This window comes from Glycine soja, chromosome 14 (genome assembly GCF_004193775.1).
Source record: "Glycine soja cultivar W05 chromosome 14, ASM419377v2, whole genome shotgun sequence".
Lineage (NCBI taxonomy): Eukaryota > Viridiplantae > Streptophyta > Magnoliopsida > Fabales > Fabaceae > Glycine > Glycine soja.
Window position 1 is genome coordinate 48,952,194 of NC_041015.1, and position 27,688 is coordinate 48,979,881.

The window sequence follows — 27,688 nt, forward strand, 5'->3', positions numbered from 1 at the left end:
TATTATTTAATGAATCTTAGTTATAATTTTATAATTTTTAATTAACAATAAAAAAATGTGTTAGAAAATTATTCTACACACTCCTCAATTTACTACATTGCCGTACACAATACATATTTCTCAAAGATAATAGAAGGAACCCCACCACTATATAACATGTGAACGTGAGTGCTAGAAAAATTGAAAACCACTCTTTGTGCTGGGTAGTTTCGTCAATTTGAATTCACAATTATTATTAAATCCACATTTGCATTATTATGATCGTACCCACGGTTCACTTGCTATATATATAAATACACAAACTCACCCTTCAACCCTTCATTTCACATAGAACTCCCCAACTAAAAGTCTCCACATTATTATAGAGCAACAACAATAATAATAATATGGGTAACAGCTTAAGGTGTTGTTTGGCTTGCGTTCTTCCGTGTGGAGCCCTAGACTTGATCCGCATAGTGCACTTGAACGGGTACGTGGAAGAAATCACGCGTCCAATCACGGCGGGGGAAGTTCTTAAAGCGAATCCAAACCATGTCTTGAGCAAACCGACCTCCCAAGGCGTGGTTCGCCGGATTCTGATCCTCTCACCAGATACCGAACTCAAGAGAGGGAGCATATACTTCTTGATCCCGACAGCATCGCTGCCGGAAAAAAAGAAAAGACGTTGCAGTGACGATGGTGGTAATGATAATGATCATCGTAATAAGAATGACCTTGTCAAAGTGTCTTCCAAGAAGAGCATGAAGAGCAACCATGATTTGCCATCATCACAACAATGTGATAATGAGGGCTTCGTACTTTCTAAGGAGAAGAAATGCTCACGGCGGGATCACCGGAGCCGTCGCGGCGGATTGTGGCAGCCTCGGTTGGAGAGCATCTCAGAAGACTAGTTTCTTTTTATTCCGGCAGCCGGCGCCGGAATCTGGCTTGCCGGTGGGGACTGGGAACCGAAGATGGTTCAACAACACTTGAAATTGTTAGAATATAACATGACTTTTTTCTCCTTTTTTTAAATGTATGTGAGTATCTAAATTTGTGGACATAGATGAGTTACTCTGCCTTCTTGTATGATTTTGCGTTTTTTATTTCGGGGTTGAATTAATCAATTTAATTAAGCATGCTTGCTTAATACAGAGAAAAAAAATAAAGGAAAGGAAAATAATCAATTTAAACATACTCTGCCTTCTCTTTCTCATACATTACAGAGAGAAAAGGCATATTTTGTTTTATTTTATTTTATACATATAACAAAATTTGAATTTCAAACTAATGTATTTAAAGAAAAATTATTATATAATTTAATACCATTATATAACTATGGTCTTGATCAATATCATGTAATTCATAATCAAGATTTTCAAATTATAAGAAAAAAGATTGGTGTGCTAATTATCTTAAAAAAAATGGTGTGCTAAAAAAACAGATTGATTGGACCATATATATGGTGATGTAGGACCATATGGTAATTTCTCGTGGTCATGATGTTTGAAGAATTTTCGGTCTTCCTAATGAAAAATTAAGATGCAGTTTAATTTGTTTTGCTTTTGGTTAATTAATCACTAAATGCACCCTAAACAGAAAACATTACTGGTGGCATCATGAATTAGATCCATGATATTCCAATGATACCCTGAGTTTCAATTTGGATATTTAATTAGAACATGCACGTTAGCCATCTATGTCCACTCAAGGAATCTGTTAAGTAACCAGGAATAAAAAGGCTTGGGTTAACATTATTATTTCAATTACTAATTATTTTGCAGTTGGTCTAGATTAAAGCGATATAATTAAGTCTGCTTTTATGTGATGAACAGGTGTAATCGGAACAAACAAATTAAACAATGTCCAAAATAATTAGAAAAATGTACAAGTATTTTTGTTCACGCTAAGAATGAAGTCAAAGTAAAACTTAATTATTATATGCACATAATATTAGACACATTTCCGTAGGGGACGAACCAAAGTACAGATTGGGGTCCCAAATAAGGTTGATGATTGTGCTTCTAGGCTTTCATTCCATCGTTAACATTCAGGATTCAATTTAAGCTCGGTTAGTGGACTTTAGCTAGCTGGCCAACATTATAAAATTAAGGATTTGATATTAAGATAATTTATCTATTAATTACATTTCAAAATTCATATTAACATATACAATATAAAATTATACCATATACTAAATGTGCAATATCAGCTACGAAAATGTCTAAGACATAAATCTGTGTATAAAGCTACAAGATATTACTCAAATAGTCCAAAATTTACAAGTGATGAACAATTTGTAGCCGCCAAGGAAATTATAAACATGAACGAAAATGAAAATAGAGAAGGGGGGGCGTTCAAATAGCTAGCTGGAAACTCCTGATTGATGAATGACCACTCACTATGAGAGTTTTAGTCAAACAAGTAATTAATTAAATGGCATTGATTAATATTATCTTTTTTGGAACAAGAAAAATATATATGTGGTAGAAACAAAAGAGAGGAGAAAAAGGTGGGACTTGGTAGAAACATTGGCGACATCACCACGCTACATAAGCAAGAAAGCTGGCACATCCTCCTTGAACTATTTCTTATTAAATTACTCAGTTGTTCACGTGGATTCCCTCTCTTCTCTCCCAAGCCAATAATAGACAATTCTTTGCACATCCCTTTCTCACACTCCAACTCACCCACATATTATTATACTAGTTCGATTGGACCATATACCTACCTTGGTTTCACGTCTCTAGATCATCATATTTCACAGATCAATGCACATCTGTTTTAGTGAACAACAAACATATATAGGTTTGGTGATTGTTGTTATAGTTTTCTTTTCTTTAAATCAAATGGTTTAACTTTAAACAATAAACAACATACGTGGGGATGCAGGTTTGATTGAATGTCCTTCTTTCAAGGTAAAATTTCATCGGTTTGGTTAAAAGGAGGGGCAAGTAAACGCTTAAACTTAGCTTAATTAAACTTGCTTTTAATCAAAGAGTATGATTGAGTTAAATTGCAACATGTATGACTGTAAAATAATTCATTTAACAATTTCCAGTTTGTTTAGCTAGCTAGATACATTAAAGTAAAGCAATTTTATAAATTATAAATGTAATTCACTAGAATTTAATTATTCGAAACTTAGTGAGTTTTGTTTATGCATGATTGGTAACGTTAAGACTAAATGGCCCCCTATAAATTATAGTTTTACACTTCAATAAAAAAATTATTTTTTTATAATTTTTAAGGTATTTATTGTAAAAGTCAACAAACTTATCATATTTTATATAAAATTATTTTATATTATTATTGCATAATTTTTTCTTTATTTCTAATATTAATTCTTTTAAAATCAATTCCATTTTAAAAATTTGTGAGACTTGAATAAGACAAACTTATTCAAACATATTTATAGTTAAAAATTACTCTAAAGATTCTAATTAAGCATACATATGATCAGTGAAATCATTAACGAATTAATAAAAAAAATCTCAAACAATTTGATAATAATGCATAACATATTTTTAAAAGAAATGATAGAAGGAGATCCCAAGGACTAGAGTAAGTAGCATTGAGCCTTGCGCTGCAGTTGGTTAGGACAAAGCAGATCAAGAAGCAAAGTTCACGGGGTTCAGTCGCCAAATACCGGAGGAAAACTAGCCTGATTCTCTCAAAACATGCACACACATATCCCATCATTGGAGATTGGAGTTTCAATATATATAATGTATATATACACCTAATTGGTTTAGACCCCACCATCTATATGTTACAGTTTGATGAGAATTGGTGAAGAAAAATATTTAATTTCTTCTTATATGGTTTTCTTATTTTATTTATTTTTAGTTTAGTTTTATCTTTTATATTTTAAAAATTTTATTTTAATAATTTATTTTTTAAAATTGATTCAAAATTATCATTTCATCAGTTTGAAGTTGATGTCATTAGTGATATTTCAATACCAGTGGTTATAAGTCGTCACAAAACAAAAAATAAGAAAAAAAATTCATCTTTTACAACCCTAATCCTCTTTGGATCGAAAATCTCATGATTGCTCATGCAAATCATAAACCATTTTCGTCATGAAGATTCGAAGCTCACAAACATGTTTTTTGGTGAAGGCATTGCACGCAATGGCGACAAGGGTGAATCGTGTTCGTTCAAGAGTGTAATGAATTGGAAGCTGATGAGAAGAGATTCGATGCTGGAAGGAGATGGATTCAAGAAGTTCACCTTGGTTACGTTGACATGGTAGATCTAGGCGACCATAATGTTTTTGAGGGTGATTGGGTCAAAGTTGGTTGATGTATGAGGAATTCTCTCATTGTTTTGGGTGGATCTATGCAGCTAAGGTTGATGGTGGTGGTGCTCATAGGTTTGGATGGTGTTTGAAGTCGTCGGCATTTGAGTGGCTATGATAGTTGTTGGGTGTGCACCAACATTTTGGAAGGAGATGGTGGCGTAGCGATTGATGGTGGTGGTGTTTGGCTTGGTTGCATGGGGTCAAAAGATTAGGGTGATAGGGTATGCACTGGTTGTGGGTAACGGTGGTGCACCTGCGGCGTGGTGATGGGTGGGGGTGGTGCACATTGGTTTGGTGATGAATGTGGGGTTGGCCACACCAAGCACAAGATAAAGAAGAAAATTTGATAATTTTTAGTTATCAATATTTTTATTTCATTAGCGTCATCAATTTTATATAGATGGAAAGATCATTTTAAATCAATTTAAATAGATATATAAAAGATTAAAATAAATTTTTTAAAAGATGAAAAATCAAAATAAACCTAACAAATAAAATAAAAGATCAAATAACTCATTTGACCTATAAACCATCATATAGTATGTTTCCAAAAGGAGAATAAAATCACTTGCTGAGGTTGCCAAATTAAGCATGTCTATTGAACTTCTATTCATCAGCGGTAATTATATAGCTCTGTGTTTGAAAAGAAAACTACTCTCATTTTGACAAATTAACTATAATTGCTTTTTGGTTTTTTTAATTTAACAAGCTTTTGTGATATTTTAATAATTGAATTATACATATTTATAAAATGAATTAGTATTGATCCAGTCTCTTGTATATATGTTTGGTTGATACAAGGCACAGAACAAAGTTTGGTGCATGTTTGGGTATCCATTTCAAACGAACGTTGGGAGCAAATAGAGATGGACAAAAGTATTCAAATTCTTTCTTTTGCGTTCAGTTTGCTCTGAATCATTGGATTTATCTCTTGAAACGTGCGTTACAACAACAAAAAAACAAACATGCCCTTACTCTTAACAATAGTATTACATTAACGCAATTGTCCACACAATCATATTATTAAGTATCACTTTTTTGGATTTGTTTGTGTAAGATCACGAAATACGAGACGAGATAAAATTTAAAATAAAAGTTTATTATGTTTACTTTGCACAAGAAAATTGATACTCTTCAATTTAACAAATTATTATAAAATGTAAGCATACGAAAACTTGAAAGTCCAACTCATTGATATACTCTATTAAACAAATTATTACCATTTTTGTATATATAGAGCATAAAATTTAGTTGTATTTTTTATATACTATATTTCAAATAATTTACACTACTACAAATATTGCCTTTTACATCACCTGTGCTACGACGGTTATTTAGATAACCGATTTAAATAGTGACGCGGTGGCATTTTTGCAATTATTTTGAAAAAAATTACATTTTACGACATACATTCTAAGGCGGTTATTAAAAACCGCCTTAGAATGTTATATTATATAAAATTTACGACGGGTTTTAGTGTAAAACCGTCGTAGTTGGGTTAAAAAAAAAAAACAAAGCCCGTTAAAACCTTCCCCTCTTCGTTACTGAACCCTAGCCCCTCTCCCTCCCTTTCCCTCAGATTTCTCACTTCCTTTTCTCCTTTCCATTTCTCACCTTCTCCCCCTCTCTTCATCTCTTCTCTACCCCTTTTTTGGTTTTCCTTACTCTTACGAATCAAAACCCGCAACTTTGGACGTCGTTGGAGGGCTTTCGTCGCTACCCACCATAACTGACGAGGTAAGTACTCTAAATTTCTCATTTCAGGAATTTGAAGCCTGTGCTTTGGCTAAGTTTTTTTTTTTTACCTTTACTCACATTTTTTTACCTCTTCCTTTGTTGATGTTGATTGCGATTGGGTTAAAAATATTGGGTGAGGTCTACATCATAGCTATGTTGCTAGATTTTTGTTGGTATGAAATTAATTGAGCGAAACTAATTGGATGTATATTTGCTGAGTTTTTACAATAATCAATCCATGTTAACACCCGCTTTCCCATTTTGATATTGCTCATATGAGAAAATCAAATGATTTCAGAAAAAAAATACTTTTCGTTAGGAAAATCACAAACAAACATTTATTCTTTTGCTTTTTCTGAATATTGCTCCCATAGCAGTGATGACTCTTGTCAAACCGTGAGAGAAGAGAAGATTTTCATAAAAAGTCTCATGTTGGTGACCTTCTTTCCCCTCATTCTTCTTTTCTCTCTTCTTCTACACTGTTTCAGGGGTGACCACTGGTAGCAAGGTGTATTAGGTCCAATTCATAGTACCTGAAAGCACACTTTACTCAAAGTGGGAGGAGGTGTTAGTAGGTATGTGGTAGCATAAATTTAAATTGATATTTGTTGATTGTTAGTACTTTTTTTTGGTAGTTAATGGGTTGTATTTATCACAATTCATGTTAACTGCAAATTTGCAGTCTTGTTTGATTTCTTCACTGATATTATGCATATAGTCGTGTTTAACCATCTTTCGTGGCATTTATTTGTGTTCTATTTGATTATGTGACTGCTCCGGAATAGAGTATTTATGCAATATCTTGATTTATAGCACCAGAAATGGTAATGGCAACTAACAAAGAAGAATTAATTAACTCATTGGAATGATTGTATATAAAGAGATATTGGTGTGACACCTGTTGAGAAAAAGATAACTAAAAATTGATTAAGGTTATTTCAACATGTGCAAAGAAGGCTATTGAAGCAAATGATGAGGAGAGTAAATCACACAGTTTTAAGCTCTGTCAAAAGGGTAGACGGAGACCAAGAAGAATATTGAAAAAATTATTAAAAGAATGTCAAAGTGAATAATATTTATAAGAATTTGGTTTTTAATTGAGTTCAATGCTGTCATGTGATTCATGTAATGGATGCCACCTAGTGAGATAAGGTTATTGTTGTTGTAAAATTCTCTCATTTAGCAGCTCTTTAGTAATTTTTGAAATGTAAAGTCTCCATCTTAACTCTTGAACATATATTTTAGCTGATAAGCCTTTTTAAACTTGTTTCCTTAAGTATTGAACAAATATATTTTTCCTGTTATTTCATCTGTCTCAATTCAACTCAGCCCTCCAGTTTGTGAGCTCCACGTGAATGACCTGTAATTAGTCTTTAAGGGCTCAACTGACAAAACATCTTAATTAAGCACTTATTCAATAAACTGATAACATGAAAGCTTATCCATAAGCTTAGTTGTGAATCTTATTGAATAAAAATATCTTATACGAATGTCATAAGCCATTTTGACTAGTTCAAATAAGCTCTTCCAAATCTCACCTTCTAACTTCCTGTAGCAAAAGTACTGCAGAGTTTGCTTGAACCCTTTTTTCCATCCATCTCTCTCTTCCCAAACCTGAAATTTTAGTGGAGCAACCTTTTCCTATTTCTTTGGAAGGAAGCTTTGGTAATGTCATAATCATAACTTTTTCTTGTTATCTGACTGACAAACAACTCTTCTGCATTAGAGAATCATAACTCACTGCAGGCTTTCTGACTCTTGATATTTTTTACAAAAAACTTCATTTAGAAGTTTTCTGGCCGTAATATTTGACTCCACTGTTCAATGTTTAAACACCAAATTATCACCGCAGTCCTCTATGTTGGTTCAACACCAAATTATCACCGATTCTCACTTTGACTAATAATATCCTTTTTTTATATATAGATCAAACAAATTTATGTAATATTACTTGATTGGTGATTTAATTAGTTAGAATAAAGTGATGAAGCGGCAACAGAATGCAGGGGACCAGTTTTTGCAGACGAAAATTGAAGAAGCTGGGCACTCGTTTGGTTTCTTCTTGGTCTTCTTGTTCTTCTTTCACCATATCCATATGTTTCTCACTCTCTGATTTGTTCCTATTCCTTTTCTTATATCTCAATTATTGACTGCAAATCTGCATTGCCACTTGACCGTGCCATCATGCACGTGCATACGTCCACTTCTGTTCAATGTCCTTTTCACCTTCACTCATATTCATTGAATATATTGTTGTTATAACATGTAGTTGCTACTAGGCATAAATTTCAAGTATAGGTGCTTCAGCAGCCTCAACCTTATGTATATGATTAATGTCAGTAGCTATTCTCTTTGTTTTGTTATCTAGTCACCAGTCATGGGTGTTGCTTAAAAGTTTTATATATAGTCATAGCTAGGCATAATTTATATGTAGAATTTAATACAATATAAATAATTACATTCGTCTTAATTTATTTTTTAACTTTATGAGGTATAATTAACGATTAGAGTTTACAACCCCAATAATTACAGTAGCTATTCTGGCCGTAATATTTTTATCCTGTTTTCTAATCCTTTTAATTTTTGTGAGAAGTACAGATGTTGTTGTGAAACCTCCCTTTGTGTACATCGATCAGGTAAAAAACTCAATTTCAAATAGGATTGAAACTTCTGCCCAGAATTCTTGGGTGGGAAAAGGTGAGGCTTTCACGGGAGAAATCAGGTTAGCTTGCCTTTTCCTGTTAAGTTTCACAATGTCAATCGATCCTGGGACTTCTGTTTTCTTTATGGAGAATGTTAGGCTTGTTGGTTGGTGATGACAGATATAACACATTTATCTCTTCTCTTCTTATTTCTTTCTTTTGTATAAAAATTGTAATTTTTTTATATAAATTGCGTTACTATAAAAAATAGTTATATACATTACACTGATTACTGTACCAATCCACTAAAATTATATAAAGATCTAGCAACAACAGACTTGAGTATTTTATATTAAATTCAAATTTCAATACTACGTTTATGAGGGAAAAAAATAATGTTGGACCTCCATCAAGTCACCTTTTCAACTTGCATACCATTAGTGACCTTGAGGTGGCCTGAGAATGTAGATCAATCATATCATTGCTATGTTGCCACAAGGCATTAACATAACTCTGTTTTCTTTACTAAGGTGTATACTTTTATGTTTTAAGCGCCTATCGCCTGAAGGCATTGAAATCCCTTTGTGATGTTACATTAATTCTAAAAATAAAAGATTATTATGTGTGCAACTCACTGTATGCTAAGTTCCTTGCTGCTAAGAGTCCCAAAAAATAGTTATTCTTTTAATATGATAACTATTATACACCCTTTAGTATCTGAGTGCAAAGTTAGTTGGCTAGGCTTTTTCTAATGTTATGATTTATGAATAAGATGTAAAGGTATTTCTATTTCTCTTTTGAACCAGAAAGATACTCCTATGGTCCCAATAGGCGGTGACACCTCTTCAGACACCTTACCTTGGGGCCTTAGGCATTCATTTGGCTACTCTGACTCTTAGATTTAGTCGGATTCATGATGTAGGTATTATGTTATTATATATTTCCAGGTATTAGTATTTTATATCATTGATTTATTTAATGGATCCTGCTAGGTTGGTTTATGATAGGTTCCTGGTGCAATTTTGGCTTTATTAATTCAAAATAATAAAGTAAGGAAATCCTGACCATAGGTCCTGAAGTATATGCATAATATTGTAAGGATTATTAAGTGATGATTTGGTGGATGATATGCTAACAAAATATACTTTGGATTATACTAGAATGAGACATCACTCCCTCTCAAATTAGGTGGAATTTTGGACTGTAATGTTAATGGTGTATATTTGGAATTATGCTATAAATTATATCTTCTGATCATCAAAATTAATTAATATGAACTTCTTTTATTATTTTTTTAATAACTTTATTTTAATTTGAGTTGCATGAGATTTAGGGATAAAAAAGAGATTGCAGAACCTGAGGCAGACCCAAAAAGGGATCAGAGAACTGTTTTTGCCTACCAGGTTTATTGGAAGTTCCTATTTTTGTTTGTTTTAAATTATATGAATTCATAAGTTCTACATATTTGGATATTTGGTGTCTTGTTCTGATGATTGGCTATTTGTTCGGTGATGATCTCAGATGCCGCTAAAAGCAACAGAGACAAATGTGTATGAGTTCTTTTGAAAAGCTGGCAAGGTCAGTTGCTTTTAAATTTGATATACTTTTGCCATTGGAACTGTGATGACTTGCCTATTAAACTATTTTTTCTCCATTGGAACTTTATTGACTTATGTTGCCAACTTCTTGGACAACTTGTAATGGTGAAACCTTCTGAAGCTGAAAAGAACCTTGTTCAATCTAATGCTTTTGGTGGAGCAGCCGGTGTAACTGGCCCCTATGGAGCTGTGGACCGAAAATTGTATGTGGGGAATCTTCACTTCAACATGACTAAGAGTCAGCTGTGGGAGGTATTTTACTTTTGTTGCTGTCCTATTGGCTGTTGTGGTGAGGATGCAGAGTTTTGGCATGTTTCTTGGTCTTTGCTACATTTATTAGGAATATGAATGCACATGATTATATTGAATACCAATAACTTGACAAATCATATCTCCTTAGAAATATTCAATTAAGTTTCTCTTATCCGGATCTAGTATAATTTAAAGACAGTATAAAAAAGATACTTTGTCCTAAAAAAAACTTCTTTTCGATAAAAAATTAAAAGCAGTCTCTGAGGGCGGAAGACATTTTCAATCTTGTATTTTCTTCAGTTATGTTTGGTTACATTTTATAAGATTTGAATTTGACTAGTAACTTACATAATTCTAAATGTCATTATTGTACGTTTTCCTAAATTATAATTTTACGACTTAATATATACTTTTTTTTGTTTCCTTTCTTGCTCTTTTGGGGTATGAATCATATGATCATGTGTTATCATAAGAAGAATATGCATAAGTGAATTTGTAAAACTTTTCTCATTTTAGTTTCTCCAGAAGCTGATTTTTAACTTGTGCATAAACTCGGTTTTTCTTCTTATTTATTTCTCGCATAAGTGCTTATGGAGATTTGTTCACCATTTGATCGTGTTGGTTTTTGGTTTGCATGTTTAACACTCATGATTCTTGGTTTCCAATGATTGAGTTGGTGTTTAATTAATTATTGTTCTGCAGTGCACGATAAACTAATTGCTCCCAACAACGGCTCTGCTTTGAATGCTATTTATCACCTTGTTTTTCATTTGAAAACATTGTTGTTTGGTCGTTATGACTAATTGTAAGCATTGTTTCATGTATTTGTTTGGGATTCTTTCCTAAGTTTATTAATCATTGATGATCTAAATTATTTATTTAGTTTGGATGACTTATGATTTTTTATTCTTTAGTTGACATCAAAATTAAATTATATCATTCAACAACATATTAAATCAATTTCCCCCAAAATTGACTTCAATTTTGTGCCATGGTTTTAATAGTGTTAGTTAGGTGTCATTTATTTTATTGTTTGCCAAGTCATGGAGTGATTCCGTGGGGAATTCAGATACCGAATTATCTAAAAATCGCAATTATATCATTGAAGACACTGCATTCAAAGTCGGTTATTACATAACAATCATCTTTGAATGTTGAAGCAGACAAAGAATTTAAAGACGGTTATTATCTAGCGACCGTCTTTGAATGTTGTCTTACACAACATTCAAAGACAGTTATTATGTAATGACCGTCTTTGAATGTCGTTGCAGACGCAGCATTCAAAGACGGTTATTATCTAATGACCGTCTTTGAATGTCAAAGTATACACAACATTCAAAGACGGTTATTATCTAATGACCGTCTTTGAATATCCAAACAGATGCAGCATTCAAAGACGGTTATGAGATAATAACCGTCTTTGAATGTCAAAGTATACACAACATTCAAAGACGGTTATTATCTGATGACCGTCTTTGAATATCCAAACAGATGCAGCATTCAAAGACGGTTATTATGTAATAACCGTCTTTGAATGTCAACATTCAAAGACGGTTATTATCTGATGACCGTCTTTGAATATCCAAACAGATGCAGCATTCAAAGACGGTTATTATGTAATGACCGTCTTTAAATATCCAAACAGATGCAGCATTCAAAGACGGTTATTATGTAATAACCGTCTTTGAATGTCCAAGCAGACATATCATTCAAAGACGGTTTTTCAGTAATAACCGTCTTTGAAATTTTCTAACTTTCAAGGACGGTTATTATAATAACCGTCGTAAAAAGCACTTTCGTTTCAACGACGTTATATACAACAACGGTTGTAAACCGTCGTTAAAAGCACTTAACAACCGTTGTAAAAAGTCATTTTTCTAGTAGTGTTAGTATGTTTTTTATTTATATTATGTTAGAGATATAATCATTTTTTTATTTTATAACAGAATTTAAAAATAAGTATTTTGTTAAAAAAACTATTCTAAATCACTTTCTTAATTAGAAAATATCAAATTCTTTTTCATTGAACTATATGAAAAATTATTATTATATGACCCGAGATCACCATATATATATATATATATATATATATATATATATATATATATATATATATATATATATATATAACTAATTTTTACATGACATCTAGTAAAAATATTCTGTTTTAAAAAAATAATAATAAGGGACATATAATAATCTCAAACCATGCAATATTCATCCTAATCACATTGATTCTTTCTCGTGTCTCCAACCTAAATCGATCAATCCCTATCAATCGGCAAACATGAACAAATTCCCACCTAGTCTTGCTATCAGCTTCCTTCCCCGATAAAAATACAAAGGAGAGAAAATACTGATAAAGAAAATTTAATTATGTGCGACCCACCTCTCTGTATATGTTGCTGAAAAATTAAAATAAAATCAGAACTTCATCCATAATATAGCAACACATACTCCTAATTGAACCATTAAAGAAAAGTATCCAAAAAGAGGAGGACAACAAATTAAGACCATTTGTACCATCGTCTATCCATACGTACCATGAGCAATATTACATATAGTTGTCGTTATAATCGATATGCAACTTTGTCAAGCATCTTTAGTTATTTTTTAATTAGTTACCTTTAATGCTACTAAAATATTTTTCTACTTTATTAATAACATTCTTTAATTTTTTTTACTATATTTATAGCTTAATTAGTTAGTTACCGAATAAAAAAAAAAGAGATTTTTTTGTAAATTTTTTTATGAAAAATTGGCAAGATATGAAGTTTTTATTGTACAAAGTAAAAATTGTATGAAAAATATGCTAAAAAATATTGAACTTTTTTTTTGAATCTGTAAAAAAACTTAAAAGAAATAATCTTTTATAAAAAACATAGCAAATTTTACAAAATAAAAATTGCAGAAAATGTTCACAAGAAAATAAAAAAAAATCATAAAAAATTACATGATAAATCCACAAGAAAAATCAATATGCAAGAAAAACCAGCAAATTCAAGTTTTATTATTGATACTAGCACTACAAGGTTAATGTCAATCCTATGGGAGAAGAAACATTATAAAGTTTGGTCAAAGTCAAACGCCCTACCTCAAACACCAATATTAGTGGGGGGATCTAGTAAATGTTGTTCACACCATTCTTCATGGTGAATACATAAATGCATAACGTCCGATTACTTAATTTGTGGCCACTCTAGATGGCCACACAAAGGAAGTGAACTCACCCCACTACTTTCATGGTGTTCTAGCCCCATCTCGAATCCTTTCACTTATATGTATGACTTATGAAGGCATAACCAAGAATGGTCTCATCTTGATTGATCCTAAAGATGACCTCATTTGTCAGCTTTAGGAGGAGAAAACAGAGTTGCAACAATATCCTAAACCATTTCCTTTATCATAAACGCACAAGACAGTTGGAATATACATTGTATTATAATCAAGTACCTCATCAATACTCCATCCAATTCATAGTGTTTCCATGTAATATTCTAGTAGTTATTTTATATTTCACGATCCTCATTCCAATCACTGTAATTGTCTCATCTTTTGGTTTCATGCAAATAGTATTATGCAAGTGCAAGGTAAAAGGTATATTGCATGTGTTTCCAGTTAGGCTATCCAACACCGCCACAAATTCAACAACAAATGAATATGTTGCCTTCATTTTAATTACTTTATGCACACATATAAATTACATGCCTATATTTACAAATCCGTTCACCAACGTTTGATTACCTACAAACTATAAAACAAATGAATTGTAGATAAAATAAGTACTCCATGTACAGAATCTACAACTATGTTCCTGATATGTTCAATGGTTAAACAAAGGCCATAACCTTAGGGTGCACATCTACAATGGTTGCGGGTTCGTGCTTGGCAGCGAAGGAATTGTCTAGATGCAAATCATGATGACCAACCCCTACCCTATTTTGTTGAACTACTAACACGGATCCATCGAAAGTAGAATCTGAAGACACTAACATGTCTGATACAGAACCAAGTTCTGGGTACTCATTCCACTCATTAAATCCACTAAACAATGAAGAGTCGTTTTCGTGACATCTACCCGCCAAAATCAAATCAAAGCAACCTTCGAGTGACTTTATGAAACTGACCATTTCCACACTGTCTCTCAAGACTTCCTCTCTGTAATCATGGCGTTTGATTTGGATGTAGTCAACCTTAAACTTGTGAATCAAGTCACCATCAGGGTCTCTATTCATCAATTGTCTACTCTTCATGCAAGGCTCCATTAACCGAATTAACGTAACCTTTATATTCGAGTGATCAGCCATGCGCATTGCATATGCCAAGGCTTCACGGTCATCTGGCCCTTCTATAAACACAATTCCAACACTGTAGAAGGACACCGAATTTAAAGGGTTGTTCCTAGTCAATTTTCCACGTTCAACTAGGATCCCAACGGAGCACGGCGCGGTTCGAAGCAAATGGAGGTTCAATGTTCTAACATGGTGTGCTGATTCCATAACTTGACCATCTCTCCACTGCTTGTGAAATGGCACAATCAACATGCAAACTCTTTTTTGTGCGGCCTGCAGGCATATCTCATCGTGCATTGTCTCGAAAGGGGAGATAGATGTGTAGAGTTTCACCATCACGTTGCCCATGTTATGTTGCTCGTATGATTTGAAGACATTTGTTATGCTTTGTGAATGTTTAGAGTGCAATGTATTATTGGCCTTGTTCTCGTGTTGATGATCTATTAAAACTGGGATTGTTCTGCCTGTTAGCTCAACGAGGTGTAGAACATGGAAGCAAATGGGATTCTCAATTGTGGAGTGTGACATTTCTAGACAATTGATCATGGGTAGGGTGTCTTCTTCATAGTGTATGCATGCCATCAAGGGAAGTACAGCATTGGAAAGAGCATGCTCAATGGTCCTCCTCTTGGTGAAGGACAAGTAACTCTTTGATGGGTCATACAGGAATTTCACTATGGGATTGGAAGCTGCTGTCAACCATATTAAAGCTATAAACATTTGAGCATATGATCGATCATCTATAATCTGCCACACATGTTCACATTCAAATTGGCTATTAGAAAAAAAGAAAAATCATATAACTAAATAGGTAATCATTATTAATGTTAGACTTAAATATGTTTCATGTTTTTAATAAATGAGTAATTTTTATTTGAAGTTCTTAATTAAATTTTTCTTTGTATTGAATTCTTGGTATATCAAAAGTTTTGTTTCAAAACATTATTGCCAGTTAAGTCAATCGATTTTCTCAATATATATTAATTATTGAGATGATGTTTCATCATCATTTAACTTACTATAAATGATGATGTAATATCTTGTAAAATAATTATTTTAATATATATTAGTCATCAAGATGATGTCACATTATCATGACAAAGACTTAAATCAAAAGTTTTGATATATCAAGAATCTAATACAAAAAAAAATTTGATTAAGGACTAAAAAAAGTTGATAATGTTATTTGTAAACCCTTACTCGAAGGTATTGCAAACTTTGCAAGTGAAGCAAATGCGTGATGCCTTGTGAACTCATGATGAGACCTAAGGAGAGAGAATCGGTGAGTGACATCTTGCAATAGAGTGAGGGCAACATGGTTCCTAGCAGTTTCCCAAAGAAGCCAATTATGGCCACAGGCTGCACAATTGCAAAGCCATAGGCATCGACTAAACTCAACTTGAATTTGGCACTACTAGAGAAGAAGAACAATGGCATAAACAGTGCTGAGGTCAAGGTTTGAAGCCTTTCTACCAATCCTGATCCAAGTGGTGGGCCATCCGGCACTGTTAGGCCAAGAAGCACAGGCCCAACAATGTAGTGCTCCCCACTTACCTCACTATACAATGAACACGTTAACAGCATAAGGTAGATGGCAACTATGTAGGACTCTTTCAAGGGCTTCCCTTCGGGTGTATTGCGTATCATCCACGACATGATAGGTCGAAGAACACATATGATGATAAGCACCATAGCAAGCAAAGAAATTGCCATCATTTTGGAAGCGATTATGTCGACTTTCCATATAACTCTTTGCTGGTGTGCGACTACCACACCCTGCCACACCGCACTGATGAACCCATTTATCATACATGAAGAGATTGCCAATCGACCAACCTCTGAATTTAGGAGCTTGAAGTCTTCCAAAACACTTGCGGTGACTTGAAAGGAACCAGTTGATGAGAATGCTGCAATGTAAAACAGGTTCTTGTAGAGGTCTGTTTCCGGGGTCAGAATTTGGCGTAGAACCAAAGCAGAAGATATGGTTAATATTAGTGGCAATACACAAGAACACAAGCCAATGGCCCAATTCTTTTTTCCCAGTCTCATTAGCACAGATATGTCTATTTTGACTCCCATCAAGAACAGGAACAACAAGGTCCCGTAAAGAGAGATTGCCTCACACACGTAGAAAGGTTTTGGGGCGAAGAGCAACTTGTCAAGATTTTTAATTTGTCCCAGTATTGATGGCCCCGTCAGCAACCCTCCCTGAGTAAATACATTTCCACAACCAAATTAATTAGTATTAGCTAATATATTCTCTAACATACCCCTAACACATCTTATTATTATTGGTTAAAATTTATTAGAAACAACCAAATCATATGAGAGAAACCCATTTAATAAGATGTAGAATTCATAATTTTTTTATAATTTTCAACAAATTTTAATCAATAAAAAGATATGTCTGAAAGAGTGTAGTAAAGTATGAGGTTAACATTTCTCTAAAACACTTGTGTAAGCATTTATATAAATTTACATTTTAAATCAAAATTATAATTTCTTTTGATAATTAATCTGCACAATAGAAGTTAGTAAAGTTTAGTCTTAATTAAAAAAATCAAAAGATTACACATTCAATGTTGTCTTTTGTAAATTACAATTATACACGCATTTCACAAAATGGTATATTACCAGCACTTGTGGAATGAAGGTGGTCTCCCCAAATGGGATAAGAAAGGATTGCAACCATGTAGTGGACAAACAAACTAAGGAGGCCTGCAGAGAGACCACAGATAATGTGTAGTTTAAAGGGTTGCCGTTGTAGAATATTCCCTTTGAATTACGTTGAAACTTAGTTGTGTGCTCGCAAACCCATAGGGTCGTGTTTAAGGCCAAGGTGGAATTTGGGATTATGTCCGCGAGAGCCATTTTGTCACCTAAAGAGAAACAACAAATTATCAAGCATGATTTACAATAAAGATCATGTAATCTGCACGAAGAGGTTATGGAATGAAGTTAAAACCTTGAATTGTGGGGCTATTGTGTTGATTTATTTGGAAGACGTAAACCATGGATCACCAACTTTGTGAGAAGTCATTATAATTATTAATTTCAGGCGTCAATGCTGAATTTCGGGTTGGCAACTTAAAATTAGTTTTGTTTTGTGATTAGTTTATCGTTATATTTTTAGTAGTTAATTGGTGGTATTGCAGTAAACTGCAAATGGGTACAAAGCCACAACTTTCTTTGCTTTAGATTCACGGGTATAATTTAAGTAAAATGAATTACTAATATAAATAATTAGATACATTTTCTGTACGAATAAAATAATTATATATCTTCTTAATTATTAATTTTGTCACTAATAGTAACAAAGTAAGTGAAACTTCTAATTATTTTGTTAAAAAATTAATTAGAACATTAAATTTAATAAAGATTAAGTTAGATGATTGCGTTTGAAATATTTTTTTAGTAATGACTTGTGTTTGAATGACTCAAGGTTATGTTTGATTGTTTTTTATGTTATGTTTGAATGTTTTTTATGTCATGTTTAAATGATTTAAGAGTGATAGTAATTTTTTTAATTAATTTTTGTATTGATTTATTGTTTTATAGTTAACTTAAGTGTGGATGGTACGTACATGTATGAGTATATAATTATCCAATAAAAATGTAGATGGGAATTAAAGTTGTTATCAGCGGGTATGGGGACTGCTACGGGTAGCCCTTTTAAGGGTTAATTAAGTCTCCATTTGAGGTGGTTGTCAATTTTGTAGTTTATAGTTTTGAAATGTTATTTTATATTAAAACGAAAATGTATTATGCAAAATCTGATGTGAGTTTTGATTTTTAATAAATTTTAAAATTGTTTTACCCTTATTTCAAAAACAATAAAAATTGGTTTGTTGGACTTTGTTGTTAAAACTGGAAAATAATATCTAAATAGAGATAGGTTGATTTTATTTAGTTTATTATACATCTATATTTTTAATTCAACTTAACTATTTTATCTCTTAAAGAGATTTGGGAGAGAAGATAGATAAGTTAGGTTATTTCACATTTTGGTTAAAGAGAGCATACGAGTAGTTGCAGGTGTAAAATTAGAATAAACATAATTAGAGAAAAATCATTAATATTATATAAAGAGTAGTTCTGATAGGTTAAATTTCCTACATTTTTGCCGTCTGAAATTACTTCTGGAATAATATTGGGTTCTCTAATATTTTCTATTTTGATTAATTAAATCACTTTTATAATTGTCTTTCTCTCTTGTTTATTTTAATTTAATTGATGCCAATTTATTTTTGTTGTTATCTTCACAACCTTCTAGACCAATTTATTTATTGTTTGAAAATTATATATTCACCAAATTAAGTACAAATCAAGTCTACGGGGATTCGACACTCAGACTTCTATTTTAACTTTACTACTTTGGACATTTTGGTGTACTTGTCAATTGTTCAACAGTTTTCTTTAAGTTTACAAATATTTTACATGAAATACTCTCACCGCAAAATAGTTTTTTTTTTAAAGTCGATACATCCTTTTAATTAAATTCCACTATCAACATATTTAGAAAATATTACAAGTGTATGTGTCTTGGGGTAGAAGGGTGTTACATTTAATGGTATCAGAGTCATGTATGAGAGGGATTCAAAAGCTATGTAGATTTGAGAATATACAGATGAGAATAACTTAAAAAAATTAATTGATCTTACTTATATTAACAAGATGCATCTACTTTCAGTAGCACATCACTTGAGAACTTCTTCACAGTTAAATGTGTTTGGTTTGAATTAGTTATGGGATGAATAACCTTTTAGGAAGTTTCTGAAAAGTTTGTGAGTGAGAACAAAGCACGCCAAAAAGTTTTGTGTTGCTTTGTAGAAATAGATGTTGATCCGAAAGCAAACATAGTTGATTTTCAAGGTCTCAAAAAAAGTTTGTGAGAAATTAAAAATAATTTATCAAAAAAAAATTATATAAGATTGTCTTTTCAAACTCCTTAATGATATTACAATTCAATGGATTGCTAACAGTAACATAGATATTAGATCATCAATTAATATTATTACTTGATAATAAGGATTAAAATAATTGACAAAAGAAAATATAGAGATAAAAAATACTAAAAAATTTGTTTAGGGGTTGAAAGTGAAACTTTTAAAAAGCTTAGCACTAAAAACGTAATATTAACTCATCAACTATTTTTTATCCCCGCTAAAAAAAATTCTTGATCTGCTACTTAACAATGTGTCTTGCCTCTTTGTGGTCACCATTTGTGTTTTACGTACCTCTGGTTTTGTTTTGTGAACCTTGATTTAAAAGGAAGGTGATATAAAACTAATAAAATTATCATGAATATTATTTTATCTATTTTTAATTAGAAAATGGATTTTTTTTCATAATAAAATATCTAAATAACAATAATAATTTTCTTCCTTGTATTCTTGTTTATTTCAGTCTAGTTGATTATAAATTAATTACATATGTTTTAACTGTATTTTATGTGACAAATTGTGAGTTGTTTTAGACCTATTATTCCCTTTTCATATGCTTTGATGTTTTAATTTTCTATTTTTTCTCTCAAATTTATGTTTTAAAATTTTAAAGTCTAATTAATATACTTTTCTCAAATATACCATCCATTATTTAATACCTAGTGGTACAAGTAACAAAGATCAAGGTATTAGATAAGGACACTTTTTAAAAGTTTTTAGTGCTAAGCTTTTTATATTCCTAGAAAAATAAGGATGGAGGAAAACATCAAATTTTTTAAAGATCAACGTAATATTAACTCCAATAGTTATTTTATATTCCTCCATCCTTACGTGTGGTATTATGGAAGTGCAACTTAATAGGTAGAATGAGTTTTCGGTTAAGCTATCCAACAGCAAGGCAAATTCAATAACAAAAGGAATATGTTTCCTTAATTTTAAATATATGCCTATATTTACAAGTTCATTGACAAAACAAGTGTAAACTATATAAGTACAGTACTTCTGATCTTCTGATCTGTTCAATGGTTAAACTACTGGCCACACCCTTGTATTAGGGTCCACATCCGCAACAATTACGGTTTCGTTCTTGGAAATGAAGGAGCTGTCTATGTGCAAATCATGATGAACAACCCCTAACCTATTTTGTTGCTGCACCACCAACACAGACCCATCAAAAGATGAATCCGAAGACACTAACATGTCTGCTAAAAAACCAAGTTCCGGGTACTCATTCCAGTCTGTTAATCCACTATACAATGGAGACTCGCTTTCATGGCGCCTACCCACCAAAATCAAATCATAGCAACCTTCGAGTGACCTTATGATATTGACCATTTCCACACTATTTCTCAAAACTTCCTCTCTGTAATCATGGCGTTTGATTTGGATGTAGTCAACCTTAAACTTGTGAATCAAGTCACCATCAGGGTCTCTATTCATCAACTGTCTACTCTTCTTGCGAGGCTCCATTAACCGAATCACTGTGACCTTTACATTCGGGTGATCAGCCATGCGCATTGCATATGCCAAGGCTTCACGGTCATCTGGCCCTTCTATAAACACAATTCCAACACTATAGAAGGACACAGAAGTTAAAGGGTTGTTCCCGGTCAAGTATCCACGCTCAACTAGGATTCCAACGGAGCATGGTGCTGTTCGGAGCAAATGGCGGTTCAATGCTCTAATGGCGAATGTTGATTCCATGGCCTGATTTGCTCTCCATTGCCTGTGAAATGGCACAATCAACATGCACACTCTTTTTTGTGCGGCCTGCATGCATATCTCATTGTGCATTGTCTCATAAGGGGAAATGGATGTGTAGAGTGTCACCATCACGTTGCCCTTGTTCTGTTGCTCGTATGATTTGAAGGCATTTATTATGCTCTGTGAATCTTTAGAATGCAAAGTATCCTTGTTGTTGGGTTGATGATCTATTAAAACTGGGATTGTTCTGCCTTTTAGCTCAAGGAGGTGTAGAACATGGAAGTAAATGGGGTTCTCATTTGTGGAGTTTGACATTTCTAGAAAATTCATCATAGGCAGGGTGTTTTCTTCCGAGTGTATGCATGCCATCAAGGGAAGCACGGTATTGGGAGGAGCATGCTCAATGGTCTTCCTACTAGTTAAGGACAAGTAACTTTTAGATGGGTCATACAGAAATCTCACTACGGGATTGGAAGCTGCTGTCAACCATATTAAAGCTATCAACATTTGAGCGTATGTTCGATCATCTATAATCTGCAAGACATGTTCAAATTCAAATTGGCTACTAGAAAAAAAAAATGGAAAACAATGTAGTTAAGTAACTAATCATTAATCATGTCATTCCACCTATTTAGTTTTTCTCCTCTGGCAAGCAAATTAACCATTTGCACAGGCCATTGTCTAACTTATCCCAAGTAAAAAAATATTAAAAAATCTCATTACACCTGATTGGTGCAATCAATAACTATGTCCAATAATCTTAAAGTACATAAGAGAATTGCATCAATGAGGAGTGATGGAGTAGTTTAATCCCCTTTTTACTTAGGATAAGTTAGACAATCCCTTCATACATACATAGATCTTTGCGTGGGACTCAAATTAAATTGCCTAATACTGACAATAAGGAGAACAAATATTCTTTGTAAAGCCTTACATGAAAGAGTTGTAAACTTTGCAAGTGAAGCAACTGAGTGAGGCCTTGGGAACTCATGATGAGACCTAAGATGAGAGCATCGGTGAGTGGCAACTTGCAATAGAGTGAGGGTAACATGGCTCCTAGCAGCTTCCCAAAGAAACCAAGTATGGCCACTGGTTGCACAATTGCCAAACCATAGAAATCGACTAGATGGAAATTGAATCTGGCACTACTGGAGAAGAAGAATAATGGCATAAGCACTGTTGAGGTCAAGGTATCTAACCTTTCTACCAATGTTGATCCAAGTGGTGGGCCTTCTGGCACTGCTAAGCCCAAAATCATAGGCCCAACTATGTAGTGCTCCCCAATCAACTCACCAAATAAGGCACACACTAACACCATAAGATAGATGGAAACTATGAAGGACTCTCTAACTGGCTTCCCTTTGGGTGTCTTGCGTATCATCCATAACATGATAGGTCGAAAAACACATAAAATGATAATCACCATAAGAATCAACAAAAGGGTCGACATTTTGGAAGAGTTTTTTTTTTCTTTCGATATAGTTCTTTGTTGATGTGAGACTAGAATTCCCTGCCACACTGAACAGATTAATCCATTTACCATAGATGAAGGGATTGCCAATCGACCAACCTCTGAATTTAGGAGCTTGAAGTCTTCCAAAACACTTGCGGTGACTTGAAAGGAGCCAGTTGATGAGAATGCTGCAATGAAAAATAAGGACTTGTAGAGTTCGGTTTTCGGGGACAAAATTTGTCGTAGAATCAAAGCAGCACATATGGTAAATAGGAGTGGCAAGACACAAGAACACACTCCAATGACCCAAATCTTCTTCCCCATTCTCATTACCATAGATACATCTACTTTGACTGCCATCAAGAATAGGAAAATCATGGTCCCGTAAAGAGAGATTGTCTCGCATATGTAGAAAGGTTTTGGGGTGAAGAACAAATCTTTAAGGTTTTTAATTTGTCCAAGTATTGATGGTCCCGTTAGCATCCCTGCCTGAGTACATGCATTTTCATAACCAAATTAAGTATTAGCTAATATCCACCACCAATTTTACTTCACATGCATTCCCGATTGGACTTAAACAAACACTTGTTTACATTATAATCAACCCGAGGGAGTGACATTTGGTATGGTAAGAAAGTGATGGGTTCGAATTTTTCACTAACATAACATATTAACTACAAACATATGTTAATTAAGTGTCAATACTTTTCTTTGGGGGTATATGGTACATTGGTATATGCATATGCATCAATATTCCTTTGGTTAAATTTTCATTTATCTTTTTATGTTATAAAACTTTTTTTTTTATTAAAACACATTATTTTTTTACTTAAAAGAATTATGTATACAATTATATGAATAAGAACAAATAAGTTATACATTGATAATGTAAAATAATTTTATATTGTTATTCAATCTTAACTCACCATGTATAAGATAAATTTATTGACTTTTATGTTAATTACTTAAAAATTTATATCAATAGTGATTTATAATTGAACAATAATGTAAAAATATTTTATGTTGTCGGAATGTATATGATCATTAAACTCTATAAATAATCATGTTAAATCAAAATTAAATTGTATGATAGGATGTAAAACACAACATCAAATGTTCTTTTAGTATTATCTTATCAAAATTATAGTTTGTTTTGATAATTAATCTGCACAATAAAGGTCTGTAAACTTTAATCTTAATATAAAATCAAAATATTACACCTGAATGTTGTCTTTTGTAAATTACAATTATACATGCATGGGAAAATATATATCACGACATATTATATTACCAGCACTTGTGGAATGAAGGTAGTCTCCCCAAATGGGACAAGAAGAAATTGCAACCATGTGGACGACAAACAGACTAAGGAGGCCTGCATAGAGATAATTGTTAGCGTGTGGTTCAAAGGGTTATCGCTGTAGAATATTCCTTTTGAATAAGGTTGAAACTTTGTTGCGTGCTCGCAAATGTATTGAGTCGTGTTTAAGGACAAGGTAGGATTCGAGCTTAGGTTCGCATGAGCCATTTTGTCACCTGAAGAGACAACAAATCAAGCATGATTTACAATAAAGATCATGTAATTTCTTCGAAGGTTATGGAATGACAAGGAGGCGGAGAATGAAGAAGATGGAAATAATAGGATAAAAGTTAAAACCTTCAATTGTAAAGCTATTGTGTTGATTTATTTGGAAGACGTAGACCATGCACCACCAACTTTGTGAGAAGTCATTGTAATTATTAGTTTCAAGTGGCAATGCTGAATTGCGGGTTGGTGACTTAAAATTAGTTTTATTTCGTGATTAGTTTATTGTTATATTTTTAGTAGTTAACTCGTGGTATTGCGGTGGAACTGCAAATGGGTACAAAGCCACAACTTTCTTTGCAATAGATTAATGGGTATAATATACAGGTACAAAATCATGCTTTGTTAGCAGATAGATAACATAGATTGTCCACAAAAATCCGATTAAGTGATCTACAAAATCTCCAATAAGCTCATACATGCAAGTTACGAGACTTCAAATAGGCCATAAGTTCTCTTTATAATCACCATATCAAACGAAAAGGTTTGTCATTCACTCATTCCGTGTATGGTTGATTGGATTTATTTCTAATGAACAATAATTTATTTCTCAAAAGTTTGATGAGAAATAACAAAAATAATTATTATTTTAAAAATTGATTAAATTAAGGATGTATTGAATTTTTAATAGAGAAATAAATTTGTTTCAAACTAGACTTGAAGGTTCAATTTTTATAGGGAATCACTTGGTCAAAAGTAATAAACTCAAATCATAAATATTGACTAAGGTCAACACCATCGAGGAGCGCGATTCCTCAAATTATCAAATACACTTGTCAATAGTGGTTCATTCTTTGACAAAGTGAAATTACTCTATTGCTATGCCAAAAATTAACTAACCAGGTAATATTATTTTGAGAGGCCTTGAGCCTTACACAATAGAGAATTCAATCCATCTTAAACTCTTATAAATACAATTAACTTCATTGTAGAAACTATTTCATTTGTTACACACCGCCACTTTGCTATAGTTAGGGGTTACAAAGGAATTTATTTAATTCAATCAAGACAGTTGTTAACAAAATTACTTGAATCGAATTGGTTGATTCATATAATTAAATGTGTAGATAATTAATAATTCGCCTTCTCTTATTTTCATATTTAATGATCATCTAATTAACGCTTAATAAATCAAAATCAGTCTAACACATTTTTTTTCATATTTGGATTTATTTAAATTTATTAAGAAGTTTTAGAATAGTTTTATATATTAATTTTAGTATTCATTCATAGAAATGTTCAACAAAACTTTTCTGGCGACTTTGAGTAATCTTCATAGTTAATATTCTCCTTAATTTTAGTATTTATTATAAAGGTTTTTGTATGGGGTGGGGGAGTAGGGGCTACAACTTAGTTCCTCCCCTTGCGTAAAGAAGATTAATTGGAAAAAGCCTTTAGATGTTCTTGATGTGACTATATAAGTTTGATCTCATTTTGATTCCTTATAATAACAAATAATTAGTTTAATATATATTATTTTTCGTGTGTGACTTGTCTTGGAAGGAAGTAAAGAGAAGCATGAACAAATCAGCGAAGGAACCAAATTCCAATTGCTTCAATTAGGCCATATCTTCAGGGTCTATATCTACATATTTTCTTTACAGAATTTTTTTATATTATGTTTATTGTTAAATTATTTTTACTATTTTTTATTAATTAAATTTAGTTATGATATTTGTTTGTTGCCTATTAACAATTTATTTTGCACTTGATAAGTGATAACCGACAAGCTACAAGTTGAAAAGAAAATATAGCTTACTATTAGAGTTTGTGACCCGAATCCCATTGGGCCTGACGCGACAAGCCCATGGTGCGGCCCATTTGTTGAAGAAATATTGGAGAGAAAATATTAGTGAATCTGTGATTGTAGCATATCGTAAATTTGTAATGCAAACGACAATTGTATTAACTTATTTCTATTCTTCTAAGATCTATCAAGAAGAGTAGATGAAAGCAACGACCAATAAGAACCACCTCAATGTTACAACAAAAACGTTAATTTTGTAACTCAAACGGTTCTTAACTTCAAAATTCTATTCAATCCTCCACAATGACACTAAGCAGAATAACATACAGTAGTATTTATAGTACAAGACTATATTAGTGATAATCAAATTTTTTTCAACCTCAAAAAAAAAAGATAATCAAATTTTTCCCTATAATTAGCACTAATTTAGGATAGATTGATTGTTAGAAATGGAAGAATGGAAGGGAAAAAAGTTTGTATGTTTGGTTGGTCTACTAATAAAAATTAATACTCTCTTGGAACTCACATATAAATAAAATAATAATAATAATATACCATAGACTTACATTTAAGTAAATCTAACTAATTTTATCATATTTAATATTATCATTACTAAAATATTTTTTATTTAATTCTAATTCTATTTTTAATGATTCATTTTTATTCATAATAGCAACTTTTAATGAAAAATTTCTAAAATAACCTTATTTTTTACTTGAGATTAAGAAAATTAAATGATGTCAACTAACTTTTTAATTAGTAAAAAATTAGTTATTTTTACTTTTATATAAAAGGAATAATTAACCTTTATTGATAAAAATAAGTAATAATTAGGAATATTTATTTTCCTAATTTCCTGTTATTTTTTTTTATTAGTTGCCAATATAGACAATTGAGTATTGCCTGTTATATATCATGGTTTTGAAGATTGAACTGGTTGAACCGGAAATCAGTGAACCGACTTGGTCACCGATCCGGAATACTCATATAACCGGCTTGCATTAGAACCAATAAGAAACCGTTAAACCGGTCAAAAACCGACCGGCCTAGGGTTTAAACGTAGAAAACCCGTTTTACCAGTACCCTTTGTCTTTGCAAAGCTTTGTTGCAGATAGAGATTCAATGGAAAAATTACTGCACAAGCTTTTTCTCTCTGGTCTCCCTCTCCTTCGTTACCAGCACATGAGCTCTTTTTCTCGCATTCTCGTCCCCACTCTACTCTGAATACTTAGGTCAAAAAGCTTGTTGATATGTATTTTCACATTGCCGTTTATTTTCTTTGGAACTTGAAAGCTAGTCTTAGAATATTTTATTACTTTTTAGTTTTATGTGTTAGTGGTTTATTATTCTCAATTTCCCATGATCGGCGGTGTTATGCTTTTAAAATTGGCAATCTATTTTTTTTCTTTCATATTTTGGGTTTAAGTATTTTTATTTTAAGTTGTGTGCG

The 27,688-nt window shown here is 32.4% G+C and overlaps 3 protein-coding genes and 1 long non-coding RNA gene across 4 annotated transcripts; 2 read left to right on the forward strand and 2 right to left on the reverse strand.

Moving 5' to 3' along the window:
• The first annotated feature begins 300 nt into the window (after window positions 1-300).
• LOC114383566 lies at window positions 301-1,106 on the forward strand. The gene has a single exon (XM_028343261.1). The coding sequence runs from the start codon at window positions 387-389 to the stop codon at window positions 888-890; it is 504 nt and encodes a 167-aa protein (XP_028199062.1). The 5' UTR covers window positions 301-386; the 3' UTR covers window positions 891-1,106.
• A 4,642-nt stretch (window positions 1,107-5,748) lies between these two features.
• On the forward strand, window positions 5,749-6,598 carry LOC114384548. The gene is made up of 2 exons (XR_003660715.1): window positions 5,749-6,022; window positions 6,511-6,598. It is a non-coding gene; the product is annotated as an uncharacterized LOC114384548 (long non-coding RNA).
• Window positions 6,599-14,217: 7,619 nt separating this feature from the next.
• Window positions 14,218-17,722, reverse strand: LOC114383438 (cation/H(+) antiporter 14-like). The gene is made up of 3 exons (XM_028343116.1): window positions 17,441-17,722; window positions 16,007-17,014; window positions 14,218-15,553 (listed from the first exon to the last, which is right to left on the reverse strand). The coding sequence occupies exons 1-3, from the start codon at window positions 17,675-17,677 to the stop codon at window positions 14,345-14,347; spliced, it is 2,454 nt and encodes an 817-aa protein (XP_028198917.1). The 5' UTR covers window positions 17,678-17,722; the 3' UTR covers window positions 14,218-14,344.
• Window positions 17,723-20,629: 2,907 nt separating this feature from the next.
• LOC114384173 (cation/H(+) antiporter 15-like) lies at window positions 20,630-23,230 on the reverse strand. The gene is made up of 2 exons (XM_028343833.1): window positions 22,388-23,230; window positions 20,630-21,987 (listed from the first exon to the last, which is right to left on the reverse strand). Exons 1-2 carry the CDS (start codon window positions 23,228-23,230, stop codon window positions 20,776-20,778), a joined length of 2,055 nt encoding a protein of 684 aa, XP_028199634.1. The 3' UTR covers window positions 20,630-20,775.
• Between the last annotated feature and the right edge of the window lie 4,458 nt (window positions 23,231-27,688).